Genomic DNA, 23170 nt, shown 5'->3' with positions numbered 1-23170 from the left:
TGTTGGTGCATTACTTGTTCCTAAGCGCAGCCGAATGCAGGTTTAGTGCTAACGTTGCATTAGCAGACTGTAAGAGGCCATAAAAATTAAAATATGGTGTAGTGATATAACCTGTAGCAGTCAAACAATTCAGGCACCAGTGTTGTGGTAGCTGAATCTGTTGGCTTCAGTGCAACAAGAACAGAGAATAAAATAAAAATGATGTCAAATTGCAGCTGGGCTGTCTGAGATGGAGACAAATTAAGAAAACAAGGGAGTGTTTAGTGGCAATCAGTCTGTGCAGCATACTGTAAGTGCAAAGGTTTTAAGGAGAGAATATTTCTTGCTTTGTTGTTTTTTTCTCTGTTGCTGTCCACTAACTTTTTAATAAAGCAAAACTAGAAAAAAAAAACTATTAAAAAACTTAATCCAGTGGATTAGGGTAAACATCTGATTTCAAGGTATATTGTTTTTTATATACTGTCATAATGTTGGATGTCTATGTTAAACATGGTCAAAGGTCCAAAACTTGAGGTGAACATATGTAAAAAAAAAAACTTCTGATGGAGGAGTTTAGCTAGCAGTCACTCCTAAATATACATAAAGAGGGTCTCGGCCTATGTTCTACTTTAGGGTTTTTTATAACATACTCGGATGTAGTCAGTCATTCACATATGGAAATATTAAAGAACACAGCAGGATTCAGTCAAAATCAACTCCTCAGCAAAACAGCCAGCTAAGTTGACATAGTGCAGGTTGGGGAAAGTTGAGGCTGTAACTGCTTACAAACTTATCACAGTGTCGAATTTATTGTATCAATACAAAAAGCAATAAACGGCAATAAAGTTTTATTTTCTGACCATGTTCTTATTTCCTCTCAATCTGTACTGTAGACTTCAACTTCTTTCTTCTGCACATGCACACAACCCAAAGAACAATAATCCTGGAATTTGGGTTACTGTGAGTATTTTAACATGGGTATTCAAAGTCATCAAATTATTTGTCTGCATGCTCATGCATTGATTGATAGAACTTTCCATCACTTGTTTTATTTCATGTATATATTATATCAACATATGCAGCAATGTTGTATTGTTTCAAGGACAAAGCAATCAGAGCAGACATCCAACAGAAACATCTCATGATGAGTTATCGCAACACTAACCGGAACTCAAACAAAATTAGGCCTTTCTAACCTTTCTAGGTAAACATGTTGTGCCTTCAATGGTACAGTTTTGAAGCTATGAGGGGCCAGAGTACAGGGCAGAAAGAGAAATCTCAGCAGCAGGATACTGATCTATAATACAGTCAGTAAAATTCTTTCTCATTTCTTGAAGAGAGGAGTTTTGAGTGTACAGTAAAGGACACTGGACTGGGGTCTGTAGACCCTCTTGGCTTTATGTTACAGTAGTTTTGAGTTCTTTTTTCAAAATAGCTATTTTAAAAATCAGTTCAATTGTATTTATATAATGCTGAATCATAACAGAAGTTATCTCAGGGCACTTTTCATATATAGCATGTCTAGACTGTACTCTTTACAATATTATTCACAGAGACGCAACATTCCCCTATGAGGAAGCTCTTGGCGACAGTAGCAAGGAAAAACTCCCTTTTATTTAAAAGAGTCAGCCTTTCCCTTGTGGGATACAAAGTACATCATATAGCATTCCTTTCAAGGCAAGAGTAGGGAGACAGTTGCCCTCATTGTTAATCTTGAGAACATCTTCAGGCAAAAAAAATGCATCCCCCCAAACCACTGAATGTACAACAGAGATATGTAAAAGAGATTGTAAATTAAAGACAAAGACAAAGATCTTCATTATGTGGAGCTGTAGACCAGCCACACACTAGTGCTTTAAGGACATCAAGATAGACATCAAACAGAGTCAAAATAAAATAAAATAAGAGTGAACATATTTATCACTCATCTGACCACATAGTCAAGAGACTGAAAATCAAGAACATCAGGATAGAAATGTTCTCTGCAGCATAATTCTGCACACAGTCTGAGCCACTGTATGCAGGGAGCATAGAGAGGTACTGAATTGGCAAACATTAGCTAACACACGCACAAGTCTAATTCCTCTGCAGCTGCCTGCTTATCATTTCTACTGCATGACTGACATGAAGAAATGTAAAGCAGAGATGTAACTCTAAAGAGTCAAGATCATGGGATCCAAAGTGTTCTTGACCCCCAGCAAACTGCAGTGTCAGTGAATATGGAAGTAAGGCAATTAAAACATGCAAACTCTTTTATGTCTAGAGTTAAACTGGATACAAGAAGTATCCAATTTAATGAATCAGAGCTCCATTTTCTTTATTAGGTTTGCAACGTTTCAACCAACTACAGGTCTTCCTCAGGCTTATCTGTGCGCATGACTACTTTGTTTTCATGTATGTCTACAGTTGTAACTCCACTGTGCATCAACAGCAACTGTGTCCTTGTTGCCACATATAAATTAGCCAGAGAAAGCCTGGGAGAAGAGGAAAAAAGCTCTTTATCGTAATAATCCATAGATATACAACAGTTCTTTATGTGAACAGTTGTTTTGTTTTTTATTTTGGTTTCTTTTCTTTTCCTTTTTCCATATGTATATGAAATACCAGAAGATGTATGATTTTGTAAAATAGTGGTGTCTTGTAATCCCAAGTGCGATGGGCCAAATGTTTGAAAATAAAATAAATGAAATAAAACTAAAACTAAACTAAACTAAACTAAACTAAACTAAACTAAACCTTGTTGCCACAAGAAAACTCAACCCATTCATGTGCAATGATACAATAAGAATCTATTGGATTGCAATGTGTAACTTGAACTTAAAATAAGATACAATTTGCACTGTTTTATGACTTCAATTGTGACTGAATGATTACTTAATTAGTCAGTTATTGGCATAAATCGGGTGAGGAAATATAAGCTGTTGCTTCTCCCAAACAAAGAACAGATGTAACGTTTGTTGACAGTATCTTATCTTCACTTGCATGCTGCCATACCAAACAATGAAAAATGTTAGAAAAATACAGCTGCTGTTCCTGAAAAGCTATTTCTACACTTTTGAGGAACTAGAGAGAACATTTCTGTTTCTCACCACCCTTAACCAAAATAGATATTAATATATTCCTGCAAGTACTTAAGATGAGTGATGTTGCCCTTTATTAGCGATTAAAAGTCATTTCCAAACTGATCTGATATTTACGCTTTTTTTGTTTTGCTTTTCATGCCTTTAACATCAGTTTTTGCTGCCATTCGATCCCATTCATTTCAAATACAGTAAGCTGATAACTATAATGTATCTGACGATGCCATTGACAAAGTTACGGTATATCAGAACTTTAACATCAGGCTACAAATAAATATTTCCTCCTTGTTATCCTATCCAGGTGTGTAGGACTGACATGTCTCAAACCAACAGCTAAGCTCCGCCTCCTGTCAATCACAATCTTGTTAAGCAATCAAACAACCCAAAGCAAGATTTTTCCACCAGCTACCGTCTCTAAAAAGAAAGATGAATTTTAATTCGAGCATTTATACACTGTATGTCGTATTTGAAGAAAAAAAACAACAGAAAGATTGAAAATATCTCCTGACATTATAAAACAGTAAAACAGTAAAGGAATGCAGGAAACGCTAATCACACTTGAAACTGTCTTTCACAGCAAAACCCGCAGCAGTTTAACACGTCACATTAACGAGATGTTTCAGATCAATGAAAGACAATGAAACAACTGACAAGACATAATACGTCTTTCACATCCACACACACTCCTTTAGGAAAAAATTCCTCTGAAGCCAAAATAGATAAATCGGCCTGTTGAGCTGTTTCACTAAGTACAGCACTTGACTATCAGTATGGAAATAACAGAGAAGGAGGGCACAGTGTGTGTGTGTGTGTGTGTGTGTCAGCGGCGTCTTATGGTGTCTAATTCCTTCTCCTTATACAGTCATGAGTGAGGAATGCTGCATGTGAGAGTCAGCTCTTCTCTCTCTCCCTTTCTCCCTTTTTTCTTTGATCTATTCATCCTTTCTCACCAATAATTTAGAGTATTTTGTTGTCTCACGTCATACTGTAGACTCCCAATGTGAACAAAACTGTAAAATAAGACCTCCCATCCCCTCATGCTTCAGTCACTTTAACCCAACTTGCCATCATGGCATTAAATATAACGTATTATCTCTCTTCCTGTGAGTGTACGTGTGTATTTTCTGGACGCTCCATGTTTGGTTATAACAGTGCAGCTCAGCAGTAACTGGAGCATCTAACTCAGTATTCTTTCATAAGACCTCTCAATGAGATTATGATTTGTATGTGAGAGACTTATGTGTGTGTGTGTGTGTGCATGAGACTTCCTTCTGCCAATACAGTGCCTCCTGGGATCCAGGAACAAATTTACAGACAGACAAGGGTCAGACCTTTCCCATCCTTAAAGCACACACAAACATACATAAACACCTCATTGCAGCACATGGTTGCCGTCAGGTTGGAGAACAATAGTATCCCTATCTGTTGTGTGGAGGAACATGTGCATTTCATTTGTCCACGCATCTGCTTTTCAGTTTTCCTTGATATTTTTTCACACACTCTCCCTGGTGAAAAAATATTTTGTTTTCTCCCTCTCATCTCTATCTCTCTCTATCTCGCTCTCTTTTTCCGTCACATTGTTAAGAGCAGGAAAAGGTGACAACAGGTCTGGCGTCCTGCTTACTTTGATCCAAAACCATTTCCATCCCTCTAAAGTTTATTACATCATCTGGCTGGGTGGCAAGAAAAGATAGAGGGAAGAATATAGCATGGTTGAAAATTCCCACCCACCATGTTCCAGGTTTGTCTACGACAAAAGGTCACTGACCACACTGCTCCAGCTGCCATTTATGATGTGTTTCATTTTAGGATAAATAAAATTTCCTAGTCCTTCCTAATCTTGAGGCGCCATTACAGTAATGTTAGCTTGTAGACCTGTATGGTTAAATGTTTCTGGTGCCCATGCGCAGCCAAACAAACACACAGATGTCTTACAGATGCCACAGATTTTCTATCTTTGTAGATCTATTGCAAAAACTTGGGGAATGGAGTGTTTTCAATTTCAGATCATTTGTTTAATCCCTCATGTTTCACATGCAAATTCTCCCACTCCAGTGATATGATTTTAACCAATAGAGAGTAAATAACACACCCGATCGATTCATTTTAGCATTCAGAATGACATTGATTAGACAAATTGAAGCTCAATTAGCTGCAGCTCAAAGCTAAAGAGACATAATAGTTAGTTAGTGAACCCACAGACTTCATTATTCATGTGTGATGGTTACAGCTGCCTTGTTTCAATCCATCTCTGATATTTTCACATTTACATTTATTCCCAAATAAACACTCCATACACTGAAAAAGAACAAGGGTTTTGTTTTGATGTGCTAAGAGGAAACATCCTATCACATAACATGATAATCCAGCACACACAGTACAGTAAGTCCCTGGCCTTCACATGACTTCCTGGTGATGAAAGTTTAACCACAGCCAACTTCCTGTCAGCTCAGGGAACAAGCACTGTCTTAACATGAGGCAAGTAGAAGCTTAAAAGTCCCACTATCATAATGCTTTTCATAGATCCCAGCATGTATTAAGTCTTATCCTGGAAGTTAAAAACCCTTTTCATTGCAAGAGTTTGAGGTTCACTCATCTTGACTTTTGTTTTTATTATCCCTGATTGTGTTTTCTGTAAATTACTGTAAAGCTTTCTGGCTAAATATACCTTGATTTAAAACTTCAGAGAGAAAAGTGTATCCCTGCAGCCAAAGTCTATTTTCTCTTGCCCCCCCCTCCACATGGAGGTCAGATGTGAGCCAAGGAACAGTATGCCAGCGATAGGATGTAATGATTTGCTTGAATCACCTTCAATTTGATATCATCATCACAAATTAGTTGTGTGCGCATGCTAAAGTGTTGGCAAAATCTAGGTTAATACCATGCACAACTCGAGACTGTCTGATGTAGGAATGTTTCAGTAATATTTGAACAGTGGGGTGATTTCCCAATAAGTTAGTGTAAGCCAGCTACCCAGCAGGAAAAGATGAGGCAGACTTCTTCCAGCTGTCTGGACCCCACTGTAAGAAATGCAATAAGCAAATCAAATCACGTTACAAAGCTATTTTTAGTGTTTCTCGAAATTACATTTATGGAAAATGCTTTTTCTAAATGCAAGAGGAAGATAACAGCAGTTTTTGTTTTGTGTGGTAAAGCAATCCAACCTGGTGACTTATAAAAGAAAAGGCTTCTTAGAGGCTGAAAGGCCTCTATTTATTTTGTTACTGCTGTACTTTATACTTTCATTTAAGATTTCTACTTTACAATTAATTTGAATCCTGCTCTTCTTTGGTGTTTCTGATTAGTATTTGTGACTAACAGCCCAACATTTAGGCAGTTGCAGCAGACATTTAAAGGGAAATTCGGCTTTATTTCAACTTGATGTATATACCATAAATGGGGCCATTGTGGCTCTATGGGTCATGCTATGTAACTTTGCACTCGCCAGATGTAAGCCCAAATCCAGATGTTGATCCATATGCATTTAGCCATAATGGCTGCTACAGATGGGTAGTTTCTGTGTTAACTTTTGTTCAGACTCAGAGACAAGTATTTGAAATGATTCATATAAAAATCATGTTAATCAGGAAGGCTAAACTGTAATTTCCCTTTAAAATATTTTCTCATAAGGCATTTCAAAAGAGAGCGCTATGTTATATTACCTTTTGGAAATAGGATTTAAATAACTTTTGCAGACACTGGTGTAACCACCCAGCAGAATTCATAGTTTACCCACATTTTTATTTAGCACTTCAACACTGAGGATACTGTAGAGAAACAACCACCAGAGATGTACAAGGATGCTCTGTCCACTGAAGCAGAAACTGTCTCCAAGTTCTTCACATTGCCGTTTTAAATGCGATTAAAGATTTAAACCCTTAGTGGTTGGCCTTTATCACACCATCCATCTATATATCCATCCATCCAGCTACAGTACCTCTCCTCTTCACTCCTTCCTCTATTGTATACCTACCATTCTAACCTATACCTAACCTTATTCTCACTTTTCTTGAGAGTTCCTCTCTCCTTATGTAATTCTTCAGATCCTTGCATCCTTATCAGTTCATCTAGTCAGTGATATCAGCGCTTATCTCTCATTCCCCTGTTTGACACCATCATCTATCTATTCATCCATTGTTGACCTCTTTTCTTCATCCATAAAACCATAATCCCCAAATTGACTGGGTCAAAGAAACTGGAACATCTGACATACTATAACGTACACTGTTGAGTCATTTCCCTCGGGTCCAGAGGCGTCACCCGCAACTTCAACAGCTCATACACAGTCTAGATACAGTCTGTACATACAGTTTACAGCACTACTCAGACACTGCAGACAAACACATCCTTCTTGGGACATCTTACAGACGATTTCACGCCTGTAAGCAGCAGTCAAGGCGTACAGTATCTCGTCGTGTTTGAGACGTGACGTACTGTACCACACTACGCTGACACAAAGACTGCATTCTTGCACTTTAATTCTTTGCTGTCTTATGTAACAGCAGGTCGGCCTTAGCTGTCTGTGGGCGCTGGCATCCATGACCTTTTCTTCTAGAGGGCTTTATATTGATATTATGAAAGAGATGCTTGCCACTGGCATGAAGAAAAATGCATAGGAGATACAATAGTGCACTGTCTTTTGTGGCCAATAAAGTGGAGCTTCACTGGTATTGTGACGCCATCTTCCACATCCGTTCCTGATGTCTCAGGGTTCAAAATGATTTATTAGTATTTGCATGAAGGTGTATGCGTCAGCCTAAATCACATCCAAATTGTTACTTGGTCATCTGCTGTGTAACTGCCACATTCACTGGCCATTCACTTTATCCAGAAGTTAAGAGAAAAAGGTAAAGTATCATTTGGTAGTTGGGGTGGGGACCAACAATTAGTCAATCAATTAGTTGATTGACAGAAAATTAATCTGCAACTATTTTGAAAATGGATTAATCATTTTAGTCATTCTTTAAGCAAAGATGCCAAACATTTGCTGGCTCCAGCTTGCAAAGATTTGCTGTTATTATGTGTTTTTATATAACTGTAAATTGAACACTTTTGGTTTTTGGACTGTTGGTCAGAAAAACAAGACATTTGAAGATGTCACCTTGGGCTTGGCCCTAGGCCTAGGATCAAGTTGGCAGCAGAAAGTTTCCAGTTCCTGTACCAGCAAATCAGTAACAATATAGTGCTCTACAGTCTTTATTCATAGAAAAAAAAAGTCTTTGAAAAGAATGAAGAATATATTCCCTCTTCTCCCCACTTGAGTCAAGCAAGTCATAGAGCAATCTTGGGCTTTACCCTATCTCGAACTCAAATCTAGAGTGTGATTACTTGTGGGTTTTATGTGCTTTAATTTGGTATCTAGGTTTAAAAGTACACAAATGGTGAAAATACATTACTCTTTACCAAACTTGCTATGCAGGTAATCTGAATTTGAGTAATCTAGGACCACTAGACAAGTTTGTCCATTTCCCCCCTGTTTGTTTTACTTAGGAAACCCTTTCTCAAGCAATCAGACACTTTTATAATTTACAAGTCCTTTTTATATATACATCATTCACTATGAACACTATATTTTCCTGTATGCTGATGATATATTATTATACTTATAGTACTCTGCAAAGGTTTTAGACACCTTAAATGTTAAAATTCTTAATTTGCGTGGGGTAGTTTGTTAAGTACACCACGTTATCTGTGACTTTGCTGGCTCAATTTTAGCTTTGTAGGTAAATCCTCATTGTGTAACAAGTTCAATCAATTCTGGTTTTGTTTTAAGTATTTTCTGGACCTTGTTATCACAAAACTGGCTGTTGTAGACCTAATATCTAACAACTCTGCTGTTACTAGGCAAATGTAATACTTTTCATTTTGCTTGCTTTGCTACCAGTCTGCTGTATCCTGTCTCCATGTATTTTCTGGAATTTGTTACGGCAAAACTGGCTATTAGAAAGTGACTGTGTGCACCTCATTCCTCACACACTGCTGCTACACACACACAAACACACACACACACACTTTTTGGCCCCTGCACTTCTGAATTGAATCCGGCACCCCTGATTCAGTTAGAGATGGACATCAGCTCCATGAACCGAAGAAGAAACATCCTTCTTTCACATTAAATGGATAGTATCCTTGAAATTAGCATGTAATGCTAGTTATTGGTTGATGATACAGAGACGGCAGCTGAGTGTTTATTGTATTTGTTAAGGTCAAAGTTATAAGCTATGACAAGACAGAGTAATACTGTTTTATTCACTTAGACAAAATTCCCCAAACTAAATTCCTCTGATGTAAAAATAGATGAATCGACCTCACTGTTTTCTTGAACAAGTGCTCTACAAGGGAAACATATCCAAAACCAGCAAGGACAGTTTGTCCAAATGAGGGTGTGTGTGTATGTAAATGTACAAACAGGTATGTAATTTGATTGAACAGGTGATCAAAAGTATTTAATAACTGTAAAATGTTACACTAAGTTGAAAATTGAACAGCTAAGGAAAACATTTAAAATTGTAACAGATGTTTTGTGTACAGTAACTTTTCAGTATATCCGTGTGTGTGTGTGTTTTTACCGGCAGACGGTGATATCGCCAAGCTGGGAGTTCTGCGGCGCCGTGCCTTGTTTAAAATTGGACACGTTGAAGTAGGAGAGTGTGTGGTCAATGAAGCCATGCATGGTGCCGGTGTGACTGTACATGTACTGGTAGACGAGCCGAGGGATGAAGTCTGATGTGAAGGATATCACGAAGGCCTCCGGAGAGAACAAAAGACAGACAGAGTGAGAGAGAGAGGGAAACATTTTTCTGTCATCAGCATTCTTAAAAAAATACACAGTGTGACATTTAACCTGTAAAACGGGAGATTTGACAAATATTTTCCTTCCCTTTTTAGTGAAAGAGGTGATGGGTTTCCCTCTTATAGCTCCCGGGCAGCTTAAGTGTGTATATGTGTCCATTGCCCCATAGCCCTAGCATGAATAATAACTCCTGCTGCTTGTTTTTCTGAATCCTCCACAAATCTGTTTAGTATTAAAAGTAAACGGAATAGGATTTGGTTAGCTTGCCAAGGACAAATCCCAAGCAGAACTTCCCTGACTTCCACAAACACTCACTCGCAAGCACTTTGACCTTTACATATCATCAAGTTTGTGGAGTTTCAGATATGATTCTGGCATTTGCTGATGTTAGAGCAGAGAGGTTTAATCTATGTTTAATATTAACATATTAACATCAGTGTTGATAATAACAATGGATAGCTTAAGGTATATGAAGGGCACACATACATAGCAGACCTGATGAAAGCTGGATTATGTGTTGAAGTGTTCCAGCAGCTCTGGGTCAGTGTCAAAGTACTGTTGACCATAGCAGTCTATTCCTGTCTATGGTGTCTTTGAGCTTCATGAACTCATAATTTTTTGAAAACGGAATAACTTTAAATGTAGCACAGCCTTATTTTAAATGAATTAAACATGCAGCAAAACCTTTTACATGTATTCATTTCTAGATTTAATGTAAAATTTCAAAGCTGGAATTTTCTAGCAGGTGTCAGTTAACATTTTTCCAACAATAAAACTCTCAATAATGAAGAATTAGCAGGTGTAAAGCTTCAGCTCCCTGATGCAATATAACATAACTGCACCATCACTTAAAATATGTTGAAACTTGAAGGTTAAGAGTTATGGTAGTAATGTTATGTTACAGCGTCATCATTTCACACTGAGATTTAATCTCATTTAATCTCTTCCTGTTTTGTGCTTTAAAGTAATCCAGCAGATTTGTCCTCAAATCTGACCACAGTAGCAGAAATAAAAAATGACTTTGAGACGATAGAAGTTTTTTAATCAAAATGCTTTGCTCATACGGCTTTTTCCTGGACACTGTGCATACCAGAGTAGACCCAGAACGAATCACAAAAGAATTGGTACAAAAGAATCATTCATTCATTTTTTGTCAGCCCTCACAGTTTAAAATGCTGTGTTCATGCTGCTAGAGGTTGACTATCGGCTCAATGAATGTCCTATTTGTTAACACTAATTACACTAATGTCTCAAAACTAAGGTAGTGATGGTTCATTAAAGTGTTAAAGTGCTTCATTCAAGACCTCATAACAGACACATTATGTACAGTACCTACTGTAGAATATCTGCCTTCATGCATTTATCATGCATATATTTGCCTTCATCACTAATTCAATGAGCAGATAGTAAAAAGCGGCACATGTGCATTAATACTTACATTTATAATGACTGAGAATTTTCCCATTCCGCTCAGTATGTTGTACCATATACCTAATGAAACAAGAGGAAGAGAGAGAGAGAAAGGAGAGAGAATGGTTCACCTGATGCGGGTCAGTAAAAAGAAAAAGACATCAAAAGGGGAAAGAGATAAATATGCATTAAGCAGAGTGTGTATGCTGTTGTTCATTGATATTATGATGCGATGGTGCAATATCACAAACTGCCTTTTTTTCTGCTGTTTTGTGTGTTCACAGTTGCATCCATGTTATCATTCACCAATGCACTGTATCATTTCATTAGATATACTGTGAGACTTGATAGATTTAGGTGCTAGTGATATCAATCCATTCCATCCACATGTAAGGAAGGAAAGCTGATTTTAGTGTAATGAAACACTTTTTACATCACCCAGAGAATCAAAGGGTGTGTCAGCACAGAGAAGGTCAGAGGAATTTTACCATAGAGGAACATGTTATCCTTCAACTAACTCACAGCACAGCCTTTGGGATTAGTAAAGTCCCTAAAAAGCCTTATGGATAAACTCAAAAATGCACAGAGGTCAAGCTGAAATGAAGGCTGATTTTCTGCTAAAAAAAGACACTAACAGCAACAACATGACCATACTGATCTGCTGAGGGGCTTCAGTTTGTAAGTCCAGAGGTAAAACCTGCCTCACTGCCTGAAACCACTGCAAACCTTGAAAGAATTTAATCAGTCTCAGTTGGGAATTTTTGGTTGTTGAGTATTCAAGCATTTTCAATTTTTAATCTTCAAAATGCTGATTCACAAGAAGGGAATTATGGGGGAAAATGTCCAGTACTTATAATCTATTGGATGTTTGGTTGGCTGTGTCTACAAGCTAATGTCAAATTTATATCTATACTTTATTTATATTTCCAAATGTGATATTTTAATGTAAAACCCTAGATGATGGTGTATAAAGATGTGGTATTTATGAGAAAGTCATGCTGTGTGAGTTTGTCTTTTCCTTAGTATGTGTGTCAGATTGGCTTACCGATGTCTTTAGCACGTGCAGCGACTGGCCTGCGTAGCTCTGTAACAAACTTCTTGGCATCCAGTCTGATCTCGATGACATTATTCAGCAGGGCAAAGAGAGGAGCGAGTGGGAACGAAGCCACAAACAGAGAGACGAAACCAAACTGGATGACTGCAGGAGAGAGATAAACCAATCATTAAACATGCTACAGTGGGTGATGGGTTGTTGAACATCATACCAAGTTAATTTTGGTCGTTTGGATGTAAGCAAATATGTACAGTACCCCTATTATAAGTAGAAGTTGTTTAATTAAACAAATGAGACTATGGTTTGGACAGACGTGTGTTTCCATCATCCCCCTTCCTATGTTCCCCATACACACACATACACTGGCACCAGCATGTATGCAATAAAACAGCATTCATACATGTGTGCAAATTAGACCAAAGACAAAGACCTTTAAAATGAGAATCCTGTTTTTGCTTTCCTAACAACATTTCACAAGCTGATGACACTTAAATTTACATATGAGTGTGGTCTGACAGCCTCCAGCTGCTGGTGTCCTCACAAAGACTAGAAAAGCTGAGCACATCACTCATTGCTGAAATCCAATCAACTTTACGATGTCTTAAGGACATAAAGTTACACTATCCTACTGCAGGGCATGGTTTAAACAAAGAGTTCCTTAAAGTTTTTTAAAGCAGTTTGCATGAAACAAAATCAGATGCTTGTGAGGTTCAAGTTAACGTCAGAGTAGTATCATGGGTGTCTCACTGCAAACATCACTAAATCTTTTCCTTATCCCTTTTACTGCCTTGCAGTGGCATTCCCAGACAGTGCCAGTGGTTAGGGTATTTTAAACTTGTTCTTACATAAAAAGCTTTTGGTGTATTTCCTTAGCTTGCTAGAGATACTAGCTTAGTCAACACTGGTTACAATTCAATCATATCGTGATGACGGCAGTAAATGTCCAACACGTCCTCATACCGAAATGACAGAATAGGTATTTCCAATGACTCCCAAAGCGACATATATGAGTGTTTTCAGCACCCTCCATAGGACGGATGGTGTTTTCAGAATGACCCATAGGAGCGTAATGTTAATATGCCACTTTCCAAAACCATTACAAATCACTGTTAAAAAATAATAATGTTTTATGGTGTGACAATGCTGTGGTTAAGGTCTGGTCTGGTCTGGTTAGGTTTAGGTACAAAAACCACCTGGTTAGGTTTAGGGAAACATCATGGTTTGGGTTGAAATGATCACTTGAAACATGGTTAGTACTTCCTTACAGTTAGGCAACCTTCATTATCACGGCAACAGTAAACACCACGTTATGTTTTGAGGTTAAAAATGTCCTGTCTCACAGTTGGAAACATGACACTCGCGGTTGGCATCGGGAAGCGAACAGTCATCTCCTGCAGCAAAGGCCACTAAACTATCTATCCATCCCCCCTACGCACCTCCACTGAATAAAGAAGACACCTTACATTGATGTCACCTGAACTGCGTCACTTCCTCAGGTCATAATTACTACAGCCACTAGATGGCATAAATGTAACTATGTGTCATTTTTGCCGGCTGAATTTTAGAACTATATTGTCATTTTTCTTGTGAGACCAGGCTGTACATCTCAGTAAGCTGAAGCTGTAAATACTGTACTCTGATGGTATTAATATATTTATTCTCACATTTAGAGAAGGCATAATTGCGGTAAAGACCTTATGTGCAGGATTTGAAAATATCTGGGCAGTGTCGCAGATCACTCCTGGCGCTCTGCTCCATCCACTCCACCCTGCCTGCACTCTCTTCTTTCGCACTCTCCATTACTTTGAACAGTTGACCCCAAGTATTTAAACTCATCCACCTTCGCCACCTCTATTCCTTCCATCCTCACCATTCCGCTGTCCTCCCACCCATTCAAACACATGTATTTCATCTTGCTCCAACAAAAATGCACTGCAGCAGACTACAATATATAGGGCCTCTTTCACACATAGTTCCTGGTAAATTACTGGGATAACCTTTCAGGCACCCCTAGTGATTATCACTATTCACACGTGCAGCTACATTCAGGAACATGCCCGTCTTCCGCCTTTTCACACATGCCATGGTAATGCAGGAATAGATGGGGCAAGGGACAGTCCAGCAGATGGCAGTAATGCAATACTTATGGATGCCAACCGTCCCTGCAATGTTACTACTTTGATTCACAGCACAGCTGTACCGGCATTTTCCCTGACGGTCTTGAGGTGGGAAATTGGTGGTACAGATTTTCCTGAATATCAATCCCTGCTGCTCCTATTCACACATGCCGCCATGAAGGAAATGTTCCTGAGCATATAGACTGCATGTGTGAAAGGGGCTTATGATGCTATGTTATGGGACCACATTGAGAAAGGTCTGATTAAGGGTTTTTCTTGATTACAAATGAGATGTTGTACACAAACTCACTGTGCTGCTGTACAGGTTTCTCTTAGAAAACATCTTTCTGCATTATCCACTATGTAGACTACTACCACTTTACTTTACTTTAATTATTAGACATTGCCATATCAGCCATTTCTGCTATTTGACAGCAAAAGAGAGGTTGATGTATGAGAAAGGTATCAAACCAACAACATTGAAAGCACACAATTTATCCCTGTCACCAGGACGACGTCAGATTGACATCTACAAATAGTCATCTGTCTGGTCAGGAGTCACACTGTCTGTGCAAGCTTGCTCTGTGGTTCGGGTGATGCCTTTTAAGGTTAAACACTCCACTGCACCAGCTAAACTGGGACTTTTTATGATTAGGCAGTGTGTAGAACCGTGTGTATCTACAGTATGTGTGTGCGTTATGCCAGTAACAAGAGACACAACATCCCTGACTAATAATTAAAACTAAGGCTGATAGTAATTTATTTTACAGTAAATCACAGTCACTCACACTGTGGAGCAGATGGCCACAGTGTTGCAGAAACATGCTACAACCATTGACTTAAACAGTAGTTTAATGACCAAAACACCAGGTGCCTTTAAAAGACATGTTGTGCCTGGAAAGCTGCCACAGCAGCTTCCCTTTGCCCACAGAAATTTCAGCTAGTACAGCAGCTGGTAGGGAATCAGGCTTCTGTCTGAGGTCACTGCAGCTGGGTGGAGGCTTATCTACATGGAAATGTTTGATTAATGATAAATCTTGTGACCAATCCGGCCGCCCTTGTTTTGTAGATCTTTTTCTAAAAATGGCTAAAATTGTTTGATTGTTTCCAAATACATCATTTAAAAGTCACACCCTATGACAAGGTTCAATATTAAGAACACTTTGTACTTGTCTACTTGTTGCTGGTTCAGCAGGCAAAAGCCAAAATAACTGATACATAACACTAAAACAGAGATGCAGGCTATTGAATGTTCCATAAGACACAACAGAAAAAATGGAAATCAACTAAACAGACTGTGCATGCATGTAATCAGCAGAAACTGATTCACCATTTTAAAACTTTACAGTCCACAGTGACAGAAACAGAAATTTATCCTCTTCAGTTAAACTCATTTGAGGCGGGTTGAAGTTGTCCTTTATAAAAGTCTCTCAATAACTTTGAGGTGGCAGAGACAGAACTGACCCCAGGCCAATGAGCAAGGTTTAAAGATATGAGCTTTATCACATATAAACCTTTCTTTTAGGTTGATCGATAAATGATCGAAACAACATCTACCTGCTTCCTAAGACTGTGGAAAGGAAACATGAGAAAGACGAAGGTCTAATGCATGGCTCTGATCAGAGCAGTGCAACTTAAGCAGTGTGGGAACGTGGATTCCAGTGAGCCGGAGACTGACGGCTTCACCTTGGGACGCCACACAGAGACAAAGAGCGGCGAGGAAGAAAATACGACAGCAGAGCGGCGAGTGCTAGAGGGCAAGCTTAGAATAACCTCGCTATCTACCTGAGCCAAGGTTGACAGGTTCAAGGATGGCCCAGACGCACACAAATACAACACACTGTTACATAAACACACACATACACACACACAGACACACCCAGAACTACCTATTCACACACTGACAACTATGTGCTAGTGTGTGTGTTTGCTGTATAGCTCAGACATTTCTGACATTCCTTCATGAGCCCTGCAGCGACGTCAGCCTGGTCTTCTTTCTGTTTTTCTCTCCCTCAACCCCGATTATCCTCCCACCTCCCTCTGACCTCACTCAATCCATATCATATGAAATGTACTCATTATCATGTCACAGCACGACCAACAGTCAAAACCAAAACTGCTCCAGAGACTGTTCTCAACTCTTGAAGATGCTCACAGAGGTATTGATTACACCAAACAATACAGGTAGCAGCTGTGATACATGCAAATGCCATCTCAACTTCTCTTAAACTAGAAAATCTGGTGACGTATCCAGTTGCGAAAACAAGAGTTGTTCTTCTTGTGTCTGTCCTTCCATCTTTTACAGGTTTTTTTTTTTTTTTTACAAAAAAATTCCCACGCAGCACACATCCAATTTTGCCAACAAAACTTTACTTGCTATTTACAATTATACCCAAATCTTCATGTTTTTTATGACTTTGACCTTAGTATATAGGTTCACAATTTGTCACATGCAGATGTTGCCAATTACTAAAGTCAAGCTTGTTGCTACGTGTTTGCTAAAGTGCCGCTGCACTTTGACCCCACAGACCAGGAGGACACACTCAGAAATATCAAGCTGGGTGGCCATCACTCTTTGTTTTTCAGTGTGTATGTATCATCTTAACATGTCTTTCATCTACACATTTATTTGCTGTATGTATTTTTCTTCAGCAGTATTTTTCTTTTTGCTTTTATTCTCTGTATGTATGTATTCAGTAGAGTCTTGAAATTAAATTACATGTTTTAAGACACAAATGCTAAAAATGACATTTATGCGTTCTCTCTCATTGAAAAAGAAGAATCTATAAATAAGCAAATATTTTTAATTTCTAAAGTTTAACTGCTGCTGATGCAATATGTCTCTTACTTAACTGAAAAGTCCATTCTTAGTGTATGTGAACTGGAGGCTCCAAGTTTCTCCATCACACTTCTATAAGCTTCATACTAGACCGCAATTGGCTCTAAAGTAGTTGTGATGTCACAAATCGTGCTTGTACGTCCACGTGTTAAACTGAGATTTAAAGTGATCTCAGAGAAACTTTCCCCCTTCATCAGATGAGTGTGAAAACAAATACAAGCTCAAACATCCAATGAAATAACAAGGAGCAAAATACATTATTGAGTGGAGGGAGACTTTAAGAGATTAATATTTAGTTGGTCTTCCTTTGTAAAATACAGTTTATCAATCAATCAGTCATTCCAGGAAAGGGTTGGATACCTAGCTGGTCAATGGACATTCAAGTCTCAGTCATTCGAAACATCACTGTCTTTATTATGCGTTGCACCTGTGTTTATCTTCAAATGAAAGGTCTAAAGCAGATTATAGACAAAGAAGAGTCATATCATGGCTCTGATCTTGAGTTGCATCTTTATCAAACATGTTGGCAATAAAAGCAGAAATCCTCCTTATTTATTTTCAACAGTAGACTCACAGTAGTTTTCATAAATGTTGTCATGTATCAGTGTGGTTTGCTCCGTTTTCCTGTTTTCATGAGTTCCTCGTTTTTGTTATTGAATGTAGACATGTTGACCTTCCACTAAATTAATGTTCTTTAATTTCCCCTTTCTGGCCTTCAGTGTGTTTTTAGTTATTGTTTGTGAAAGCAACTACTGGACGGTGAGTTTAAAATGATATCAGAGCATATGTAACAACAGTTACTATACAAGATTCTTATTTTCTTGATGCATTATACTGAATAAGTTGTCATTGCCTGTCAGTGCAGGATCTCATTTCAAACCAACTAAACACAGCACACTCAGTGTAAACTGTGGGTTCTAATAATTATTAGCCTTTTGTATTTAATCCAAACAAACTGCTGTTGTTGCCTCTATAAATATAACCTAAACATTTCCTGAGAAAGATGAACTCTCTCACAATTAAATCAGCAAACATGACAACATCCATGAACTGTTCACAATTCAGCAAAGCAGATACGGAAATATTGATTACAACCATAACAATAACACCTCCTGTGACAAGTTATTATGACTGAGCAGATGTTGCCTACATCTGTGTGTGTGTGTGTGTGTGTGTGTGTGTGTGTGTGTACCCTCAGACATAACAACCCAACACCTGCGGGTCTTAGCAAACTTTCCCTTCACAGGCAGTGATTCAGTCAACTTTTATTGGCACATAACCCAGGAATGACCTTAATGATGAATTGGAAAAGTTTAAAGAAAAAATGTTGAAAAGCTAAGAATCATCTTAATGATTTTCATTTTGCTTGTAGCTATATTTCCTTCTATTTTGATTTACTCCATCTTGAAATTTCTGTCTTATCTCATGTTTTTTCTATTTCTTGTATGTCTGCCAGTCTTAGTCTGGATATTATTGATTTACGGCGTTTCCTCCCTGTACTATTTGTGCCAACAACAGTGAAGACAGACTGGTGGTGCCAAGCAGACATGGTACACCAGTATCCCACACAGGGTCTAAACTCACTTTAAATGAAAAAACAACTGATAAAGTTGAGATTTAGTTGACTATAACTTTAAAGGGCATATTTACTCAGTTCCCACAGGTTTTCAACAAACCAACACAATGCAACAAACAAGTTGTACAATGCATTATTACATTCTGTTATATACTACTCAAATCCCATGACTTTCACAATCTGTAATTTAGAACCCTGCATTTATTGCTTTTACATTTCAGATCACACACTATGGCATGAGCACTTCTTTACATACTCCTGTTAGCTCCCAAAAATCTATAGAAACCTGCCTGAAAAACATCAAACTGGCAGAATGTTTTGAATCCCATTTTCTATGTTTGGTCAGGTGAAAACTCTTTAGCTCCCACTTGTTAGCCTTCCAATAGGGTGGCATGCTCTTCATAACCAATTGCAAACATTCTCCAAACATCCGGTGACAGGCTGGTATAAGCACGATGTCATGTGTGATCAAACTCAGACAGAAAACGAACTACAAATGTACCTTTCCGTTGTCTAATTGAATAACCAAAAAAAAACACCCAGAACAGTGAAAACAAACAGAATTTAGGCACTGGAAAGAGGAGGGCCATGATGAATACAACTGAGAGCCATTCAAAATAATGTGTCAGTTACCTGCCGCCTGTTGAGGTTGAATATCAGGTGGTTAGATTTAAATACACAGCTGAGATTGATTATGTATGAGGGAGGAAACACCTTCAATTTGTGATTGCATCTCCGGTGTTTATATGCTAAGGACTGTGACGGACATGAATGTAAATTAGTCTTTGCATATACAGTACAGTACAGTATGTGTGCACTTTTGCATGTGGATGAATGTATCATGTCCCTCAAACTCAACAACCAAATATGTTGTCAGTCAGTGCCTTACAAATGACCATTACAAAAATATGGTAAATAGAAAAAAACGATGGGAGAAAACAGAAAACAATCTACACACCCAGTAGAGGTCCTTGTCTGATGTACAATTGTTATTCTTGTGAGGACAGTGTCAGTGAGTGTGTGTGAATAATAAGCAAGCACAAATACATCCTTGGTCCACCAGCTCTACAATCCAGGTGTGCACTTTTACTATATTGGTCTTTGCAGATACAGATTACATAACATCTCTCAGTGATGTGCAGCAGTACTCCAGACTGTCAACTCTCCTGTTTTTCCCAGTTGCTCCTGTATTTTAATTCTGAAAAAGCGTTTACACAGACTTTCAATCACTTTACAGCTGTTGTTGCGCTCAGACTGTCTTCCTATCGCAGTTTCTGTTGTAGCTTCTAGGAGCGCTCGTTTTGTTTTCTGTTTGAACACTGTATCCTCGAGAGACACTGAGGCAGCTGTTACTGTTAACACGGAGCGACCAACTAACCGCCACTCGCCTGTGCTACATGGGTGTTAAAACAAACGAACCCCCTGTGCTGAAGCTTGCAGGCAGACTGGAGCTGCTTTCATGAGACAGACCAATGAATCAGAGTTTAGAAGATGATTAGATCTCTGGAGCCGAGAGAGAAAACCTTTTTCATAATGTAAAAATTATGGTCAGGTGGGGTCACAGAAAATCTCTCTTATTTTCAAAGACCAATGTTGACGGGTATGGAGCACTCATTTCAAAAGTATGTTGGAGCCGAAATGGCTGCCCTTGTTCCCTTGGGATATTTTCTCCCTGAGTGTCTATGTGTGTGTGTGTGTGTGTGTGTGTGTGTGTAGCAGACTCACTCATTTCCATGTATTCGGGTGTGAGGCCTTCAAAGGGAACAAGAGCGTAGTCCAGGTTCCACTGCTGCGGAGGCCTCTCCTCCTCCTTCTCCTGCACTGCTCTTCCTTTATCCTTCAACGCACGCACCAACTTCTTCAACTTTCTGCCAGGATGGAGAGAGAGAGGTGGACGATGAGGAGGAGGCAGAGAGAAAAAGAGAGGATTAAGTGACTTTTTGTAAAAGAGGAAAATATAAAGTGGATGTAGAATCTGAAAGTAAAGAAATTTACGTGAGATATTCACTGTGAGTAATCGAATGAAAAACATAATGTGACTGAAAATATTCAAGTTTATTTTATTAATTGTTTATCAGTGTTAAAGGACGGGTTCACAATTTTTCAAGTATGTCTTAAAACAGTCAGTCAGGTGCCCATGTGAACATTGAAACAGATTTTTCTCACTGTAATCATTCCTCCTGTTCATACTGACCATTAGAAGATCTCCAAATGTGCTAACAATGTAAGTGATTGGGGCCAAAATCCACAGTCCTTGTTTTGAGCGAAAATGTATTTAAAAGTTTATCTGAGGCTAATATGAGGCTTCAGCCATCTGAGTTAGCCAAATAAAGTGGATATCTGCCACATTTACAATCTTTGTGGCAAAAATGTTCAGCTGTGGTGGAAGTACACTAACAAAAAGAGGGACTTTGGCACTAAAAAGACTGTAATGATGAAAGATCTTGACTTGATCTGATTAATTTGGACGGTTGAAGTTTCATATTAGCTTCAAATAATCTTTTAAATACATTTTTGCACATAATAGGAGGATTGTGGATTTTGTCCCCCATCACTTACATTGTAAGCGCATTATGAAGGGATTGAAAAACGATGTGCTTTAAAATACCATTTAGAAGTCTGGAAGTCCTGGTTCCACTACAGTGAAAGACAAATGTATTTTTCAACAAATAAAATACCACTGATTACTCTTGGGCAAGACACTGAACCTCAGTGTTTAAAAATGTGAATGAGAAGCAGGGATATGTGTTCCGTAAACTTTCCTTGGAACAATGAAGGTGACTGCAGACGAGTCTTGACACACTGGTTTGCAATTAAGTGCTAGTCGTAATAGCTGCAAGCTGACTTCCAAATAAATGTGACCACTTCTAACAAAATTAACCAGCAGACTGGCAGATACTCAACTGAAAACAAAGACCTGTGTGATGCTAACAAACCGCTGCTGAGAAACACAGAGTGACAGCAGAGAGGAAAAAAATTGTATGTGTGTGTTTCTGAAAGTATCTGCCATGATGTAAGTAATAACCACTTACATGTGCGTGTGCATGTACATCTGCATATGTAGTGGATGTAGTGTTTACATGTAAATAAATACATGTATGACTGTGTGTGAATGTATACAACATACTGTATATGTATATTTGTGTGTGTGTGTGCAGTGTATATTGTTGTGTATGCATGTGGTTGTGCCTTTACGCTTGCTTGTGTGCTCACTAGTGTACAGCTTGTAAAAAGCTCTAATAAAAGCAGCTAAATGCTTCTCTGCATTATTTACGTTGTTATCACACACACACAAGGGAGTTACAGTTTGTACCGTACATACAAGTATAGAGGAAGTGAACGCATAAATGTTTAGTGTCCTCTAAACGGACACACAAACACATACAGTAGTAGTGGTACCCAAACACAAACACACACACACAGACACACACAGCAGACTGACTGACACATTTTACAATCTATACAAGTACATAAACTGTACGATCTCCACACACACGCTCAATGATTAAGGGTGTTGGTCTGAAAGGAGATCAGACATTTCTGATGTAGGTCAGGATTCTTACTCTCCATCTGTACATTTACTGTACATTCTTGTCCTGTATGTTTCTACCTCCCTCACCCCGCGCTCTCTTCTCTCTCCTTTTCGTGCTGACTTTGAGAAGATCATTTATGGCTTCATATTGGCACATCTTGACTAATGTAATTCGCTGAATTCAGGGTTAAGCCAAAAAAACACTCTCATGCCTGCAGCTAGTACAACATGCAGCCGTTCCATTTTTAACCAATTCAAAGAAACAAGATCATATCTCCCCTGTTTTGCCCTCTCTTCACTTTCAGTTTTTCAGTTGTTCAGTTTTAGAGTGGATTTGAAGATTTTATTTATTACATTTAAAGCACTTCATGGGCTTCATGGACTTTACAATTAAGCAAGTTAGACAACTGCCTGAGGCCCCCAAAAGGCCCCCAAACAGCGATAGATTTATTATGATGCTATTGAAGATATTGAAGATATGAAAACTATTGAATTATGTTACTATTCTAACACACTGTACATTGAAATAACTTACAAAAGGCCCCCAAAGCACTTAAAATATATGCAACTGTAAACTTCTACTTCAGAGGAAAACATTGCACCACTACATTTACCTGACCGATAAATGTTACTGGTTATGCTGCAGATTCTGATTTCACTCATAAAATATAACAAATAAAATATGATGCATTATTATTGATTAAGTACATTATTGTTTAAGTACATTGTGCTAATAATAACCTCTCTTTCACTCTTCACCTTTAAATAAAAAATTGAATGCATGACTTTT

General features: G+C 38.4%; 1 protein-coding gene across 2 annotated transcripts in view; it reads right to left on the bottom strand.

Annotated features, from left to right (window-relative positions):
• ano2b (anoctamin 2b) overlaps positions 1-23170 on the bottom strand; it is a 66459-nt gene that overhangs the window by 3648 nt on the left and 39641 nt on the right. For both annotated transcript variants that reach the window (XM_042403888.1, XM_042403889.1), the window contains 4 exons: positions 20574-20716; positions 12308-12460; positions 11291-11343; positions 9629-9807 (listed from right to left, as the gene is read on the bottom strand). In XM_042403888.1, coding sequence (XP_042259822.1) covers positions 9629-9807; positions 11291-11343; positions 12308-12460; positions 20574-20716 — 528 coding nt within the window. The remainder of the gene's footprint in view (positions 1-9628; positions 9808-11290; positions 11344-12307; positions 12461-20573; positions 20717-23170) is intronic.

Source organism: Thunnus maccoyii, chromosome 23 (assembly GCF_910596095.1).
Source record: "Thunnus maccoyii chromosome 23, fThuMac1.1, whole genome shotgun sequence".
NCBI lineage: Eukaryota > Metazoa > Chordata > Actinopteri > Scombriformes > Scombridae > Thunnus > Thunnus maccoyii.
This window is presented reverse-complemented; position numbering and strand designations above follow the sequence as displayed.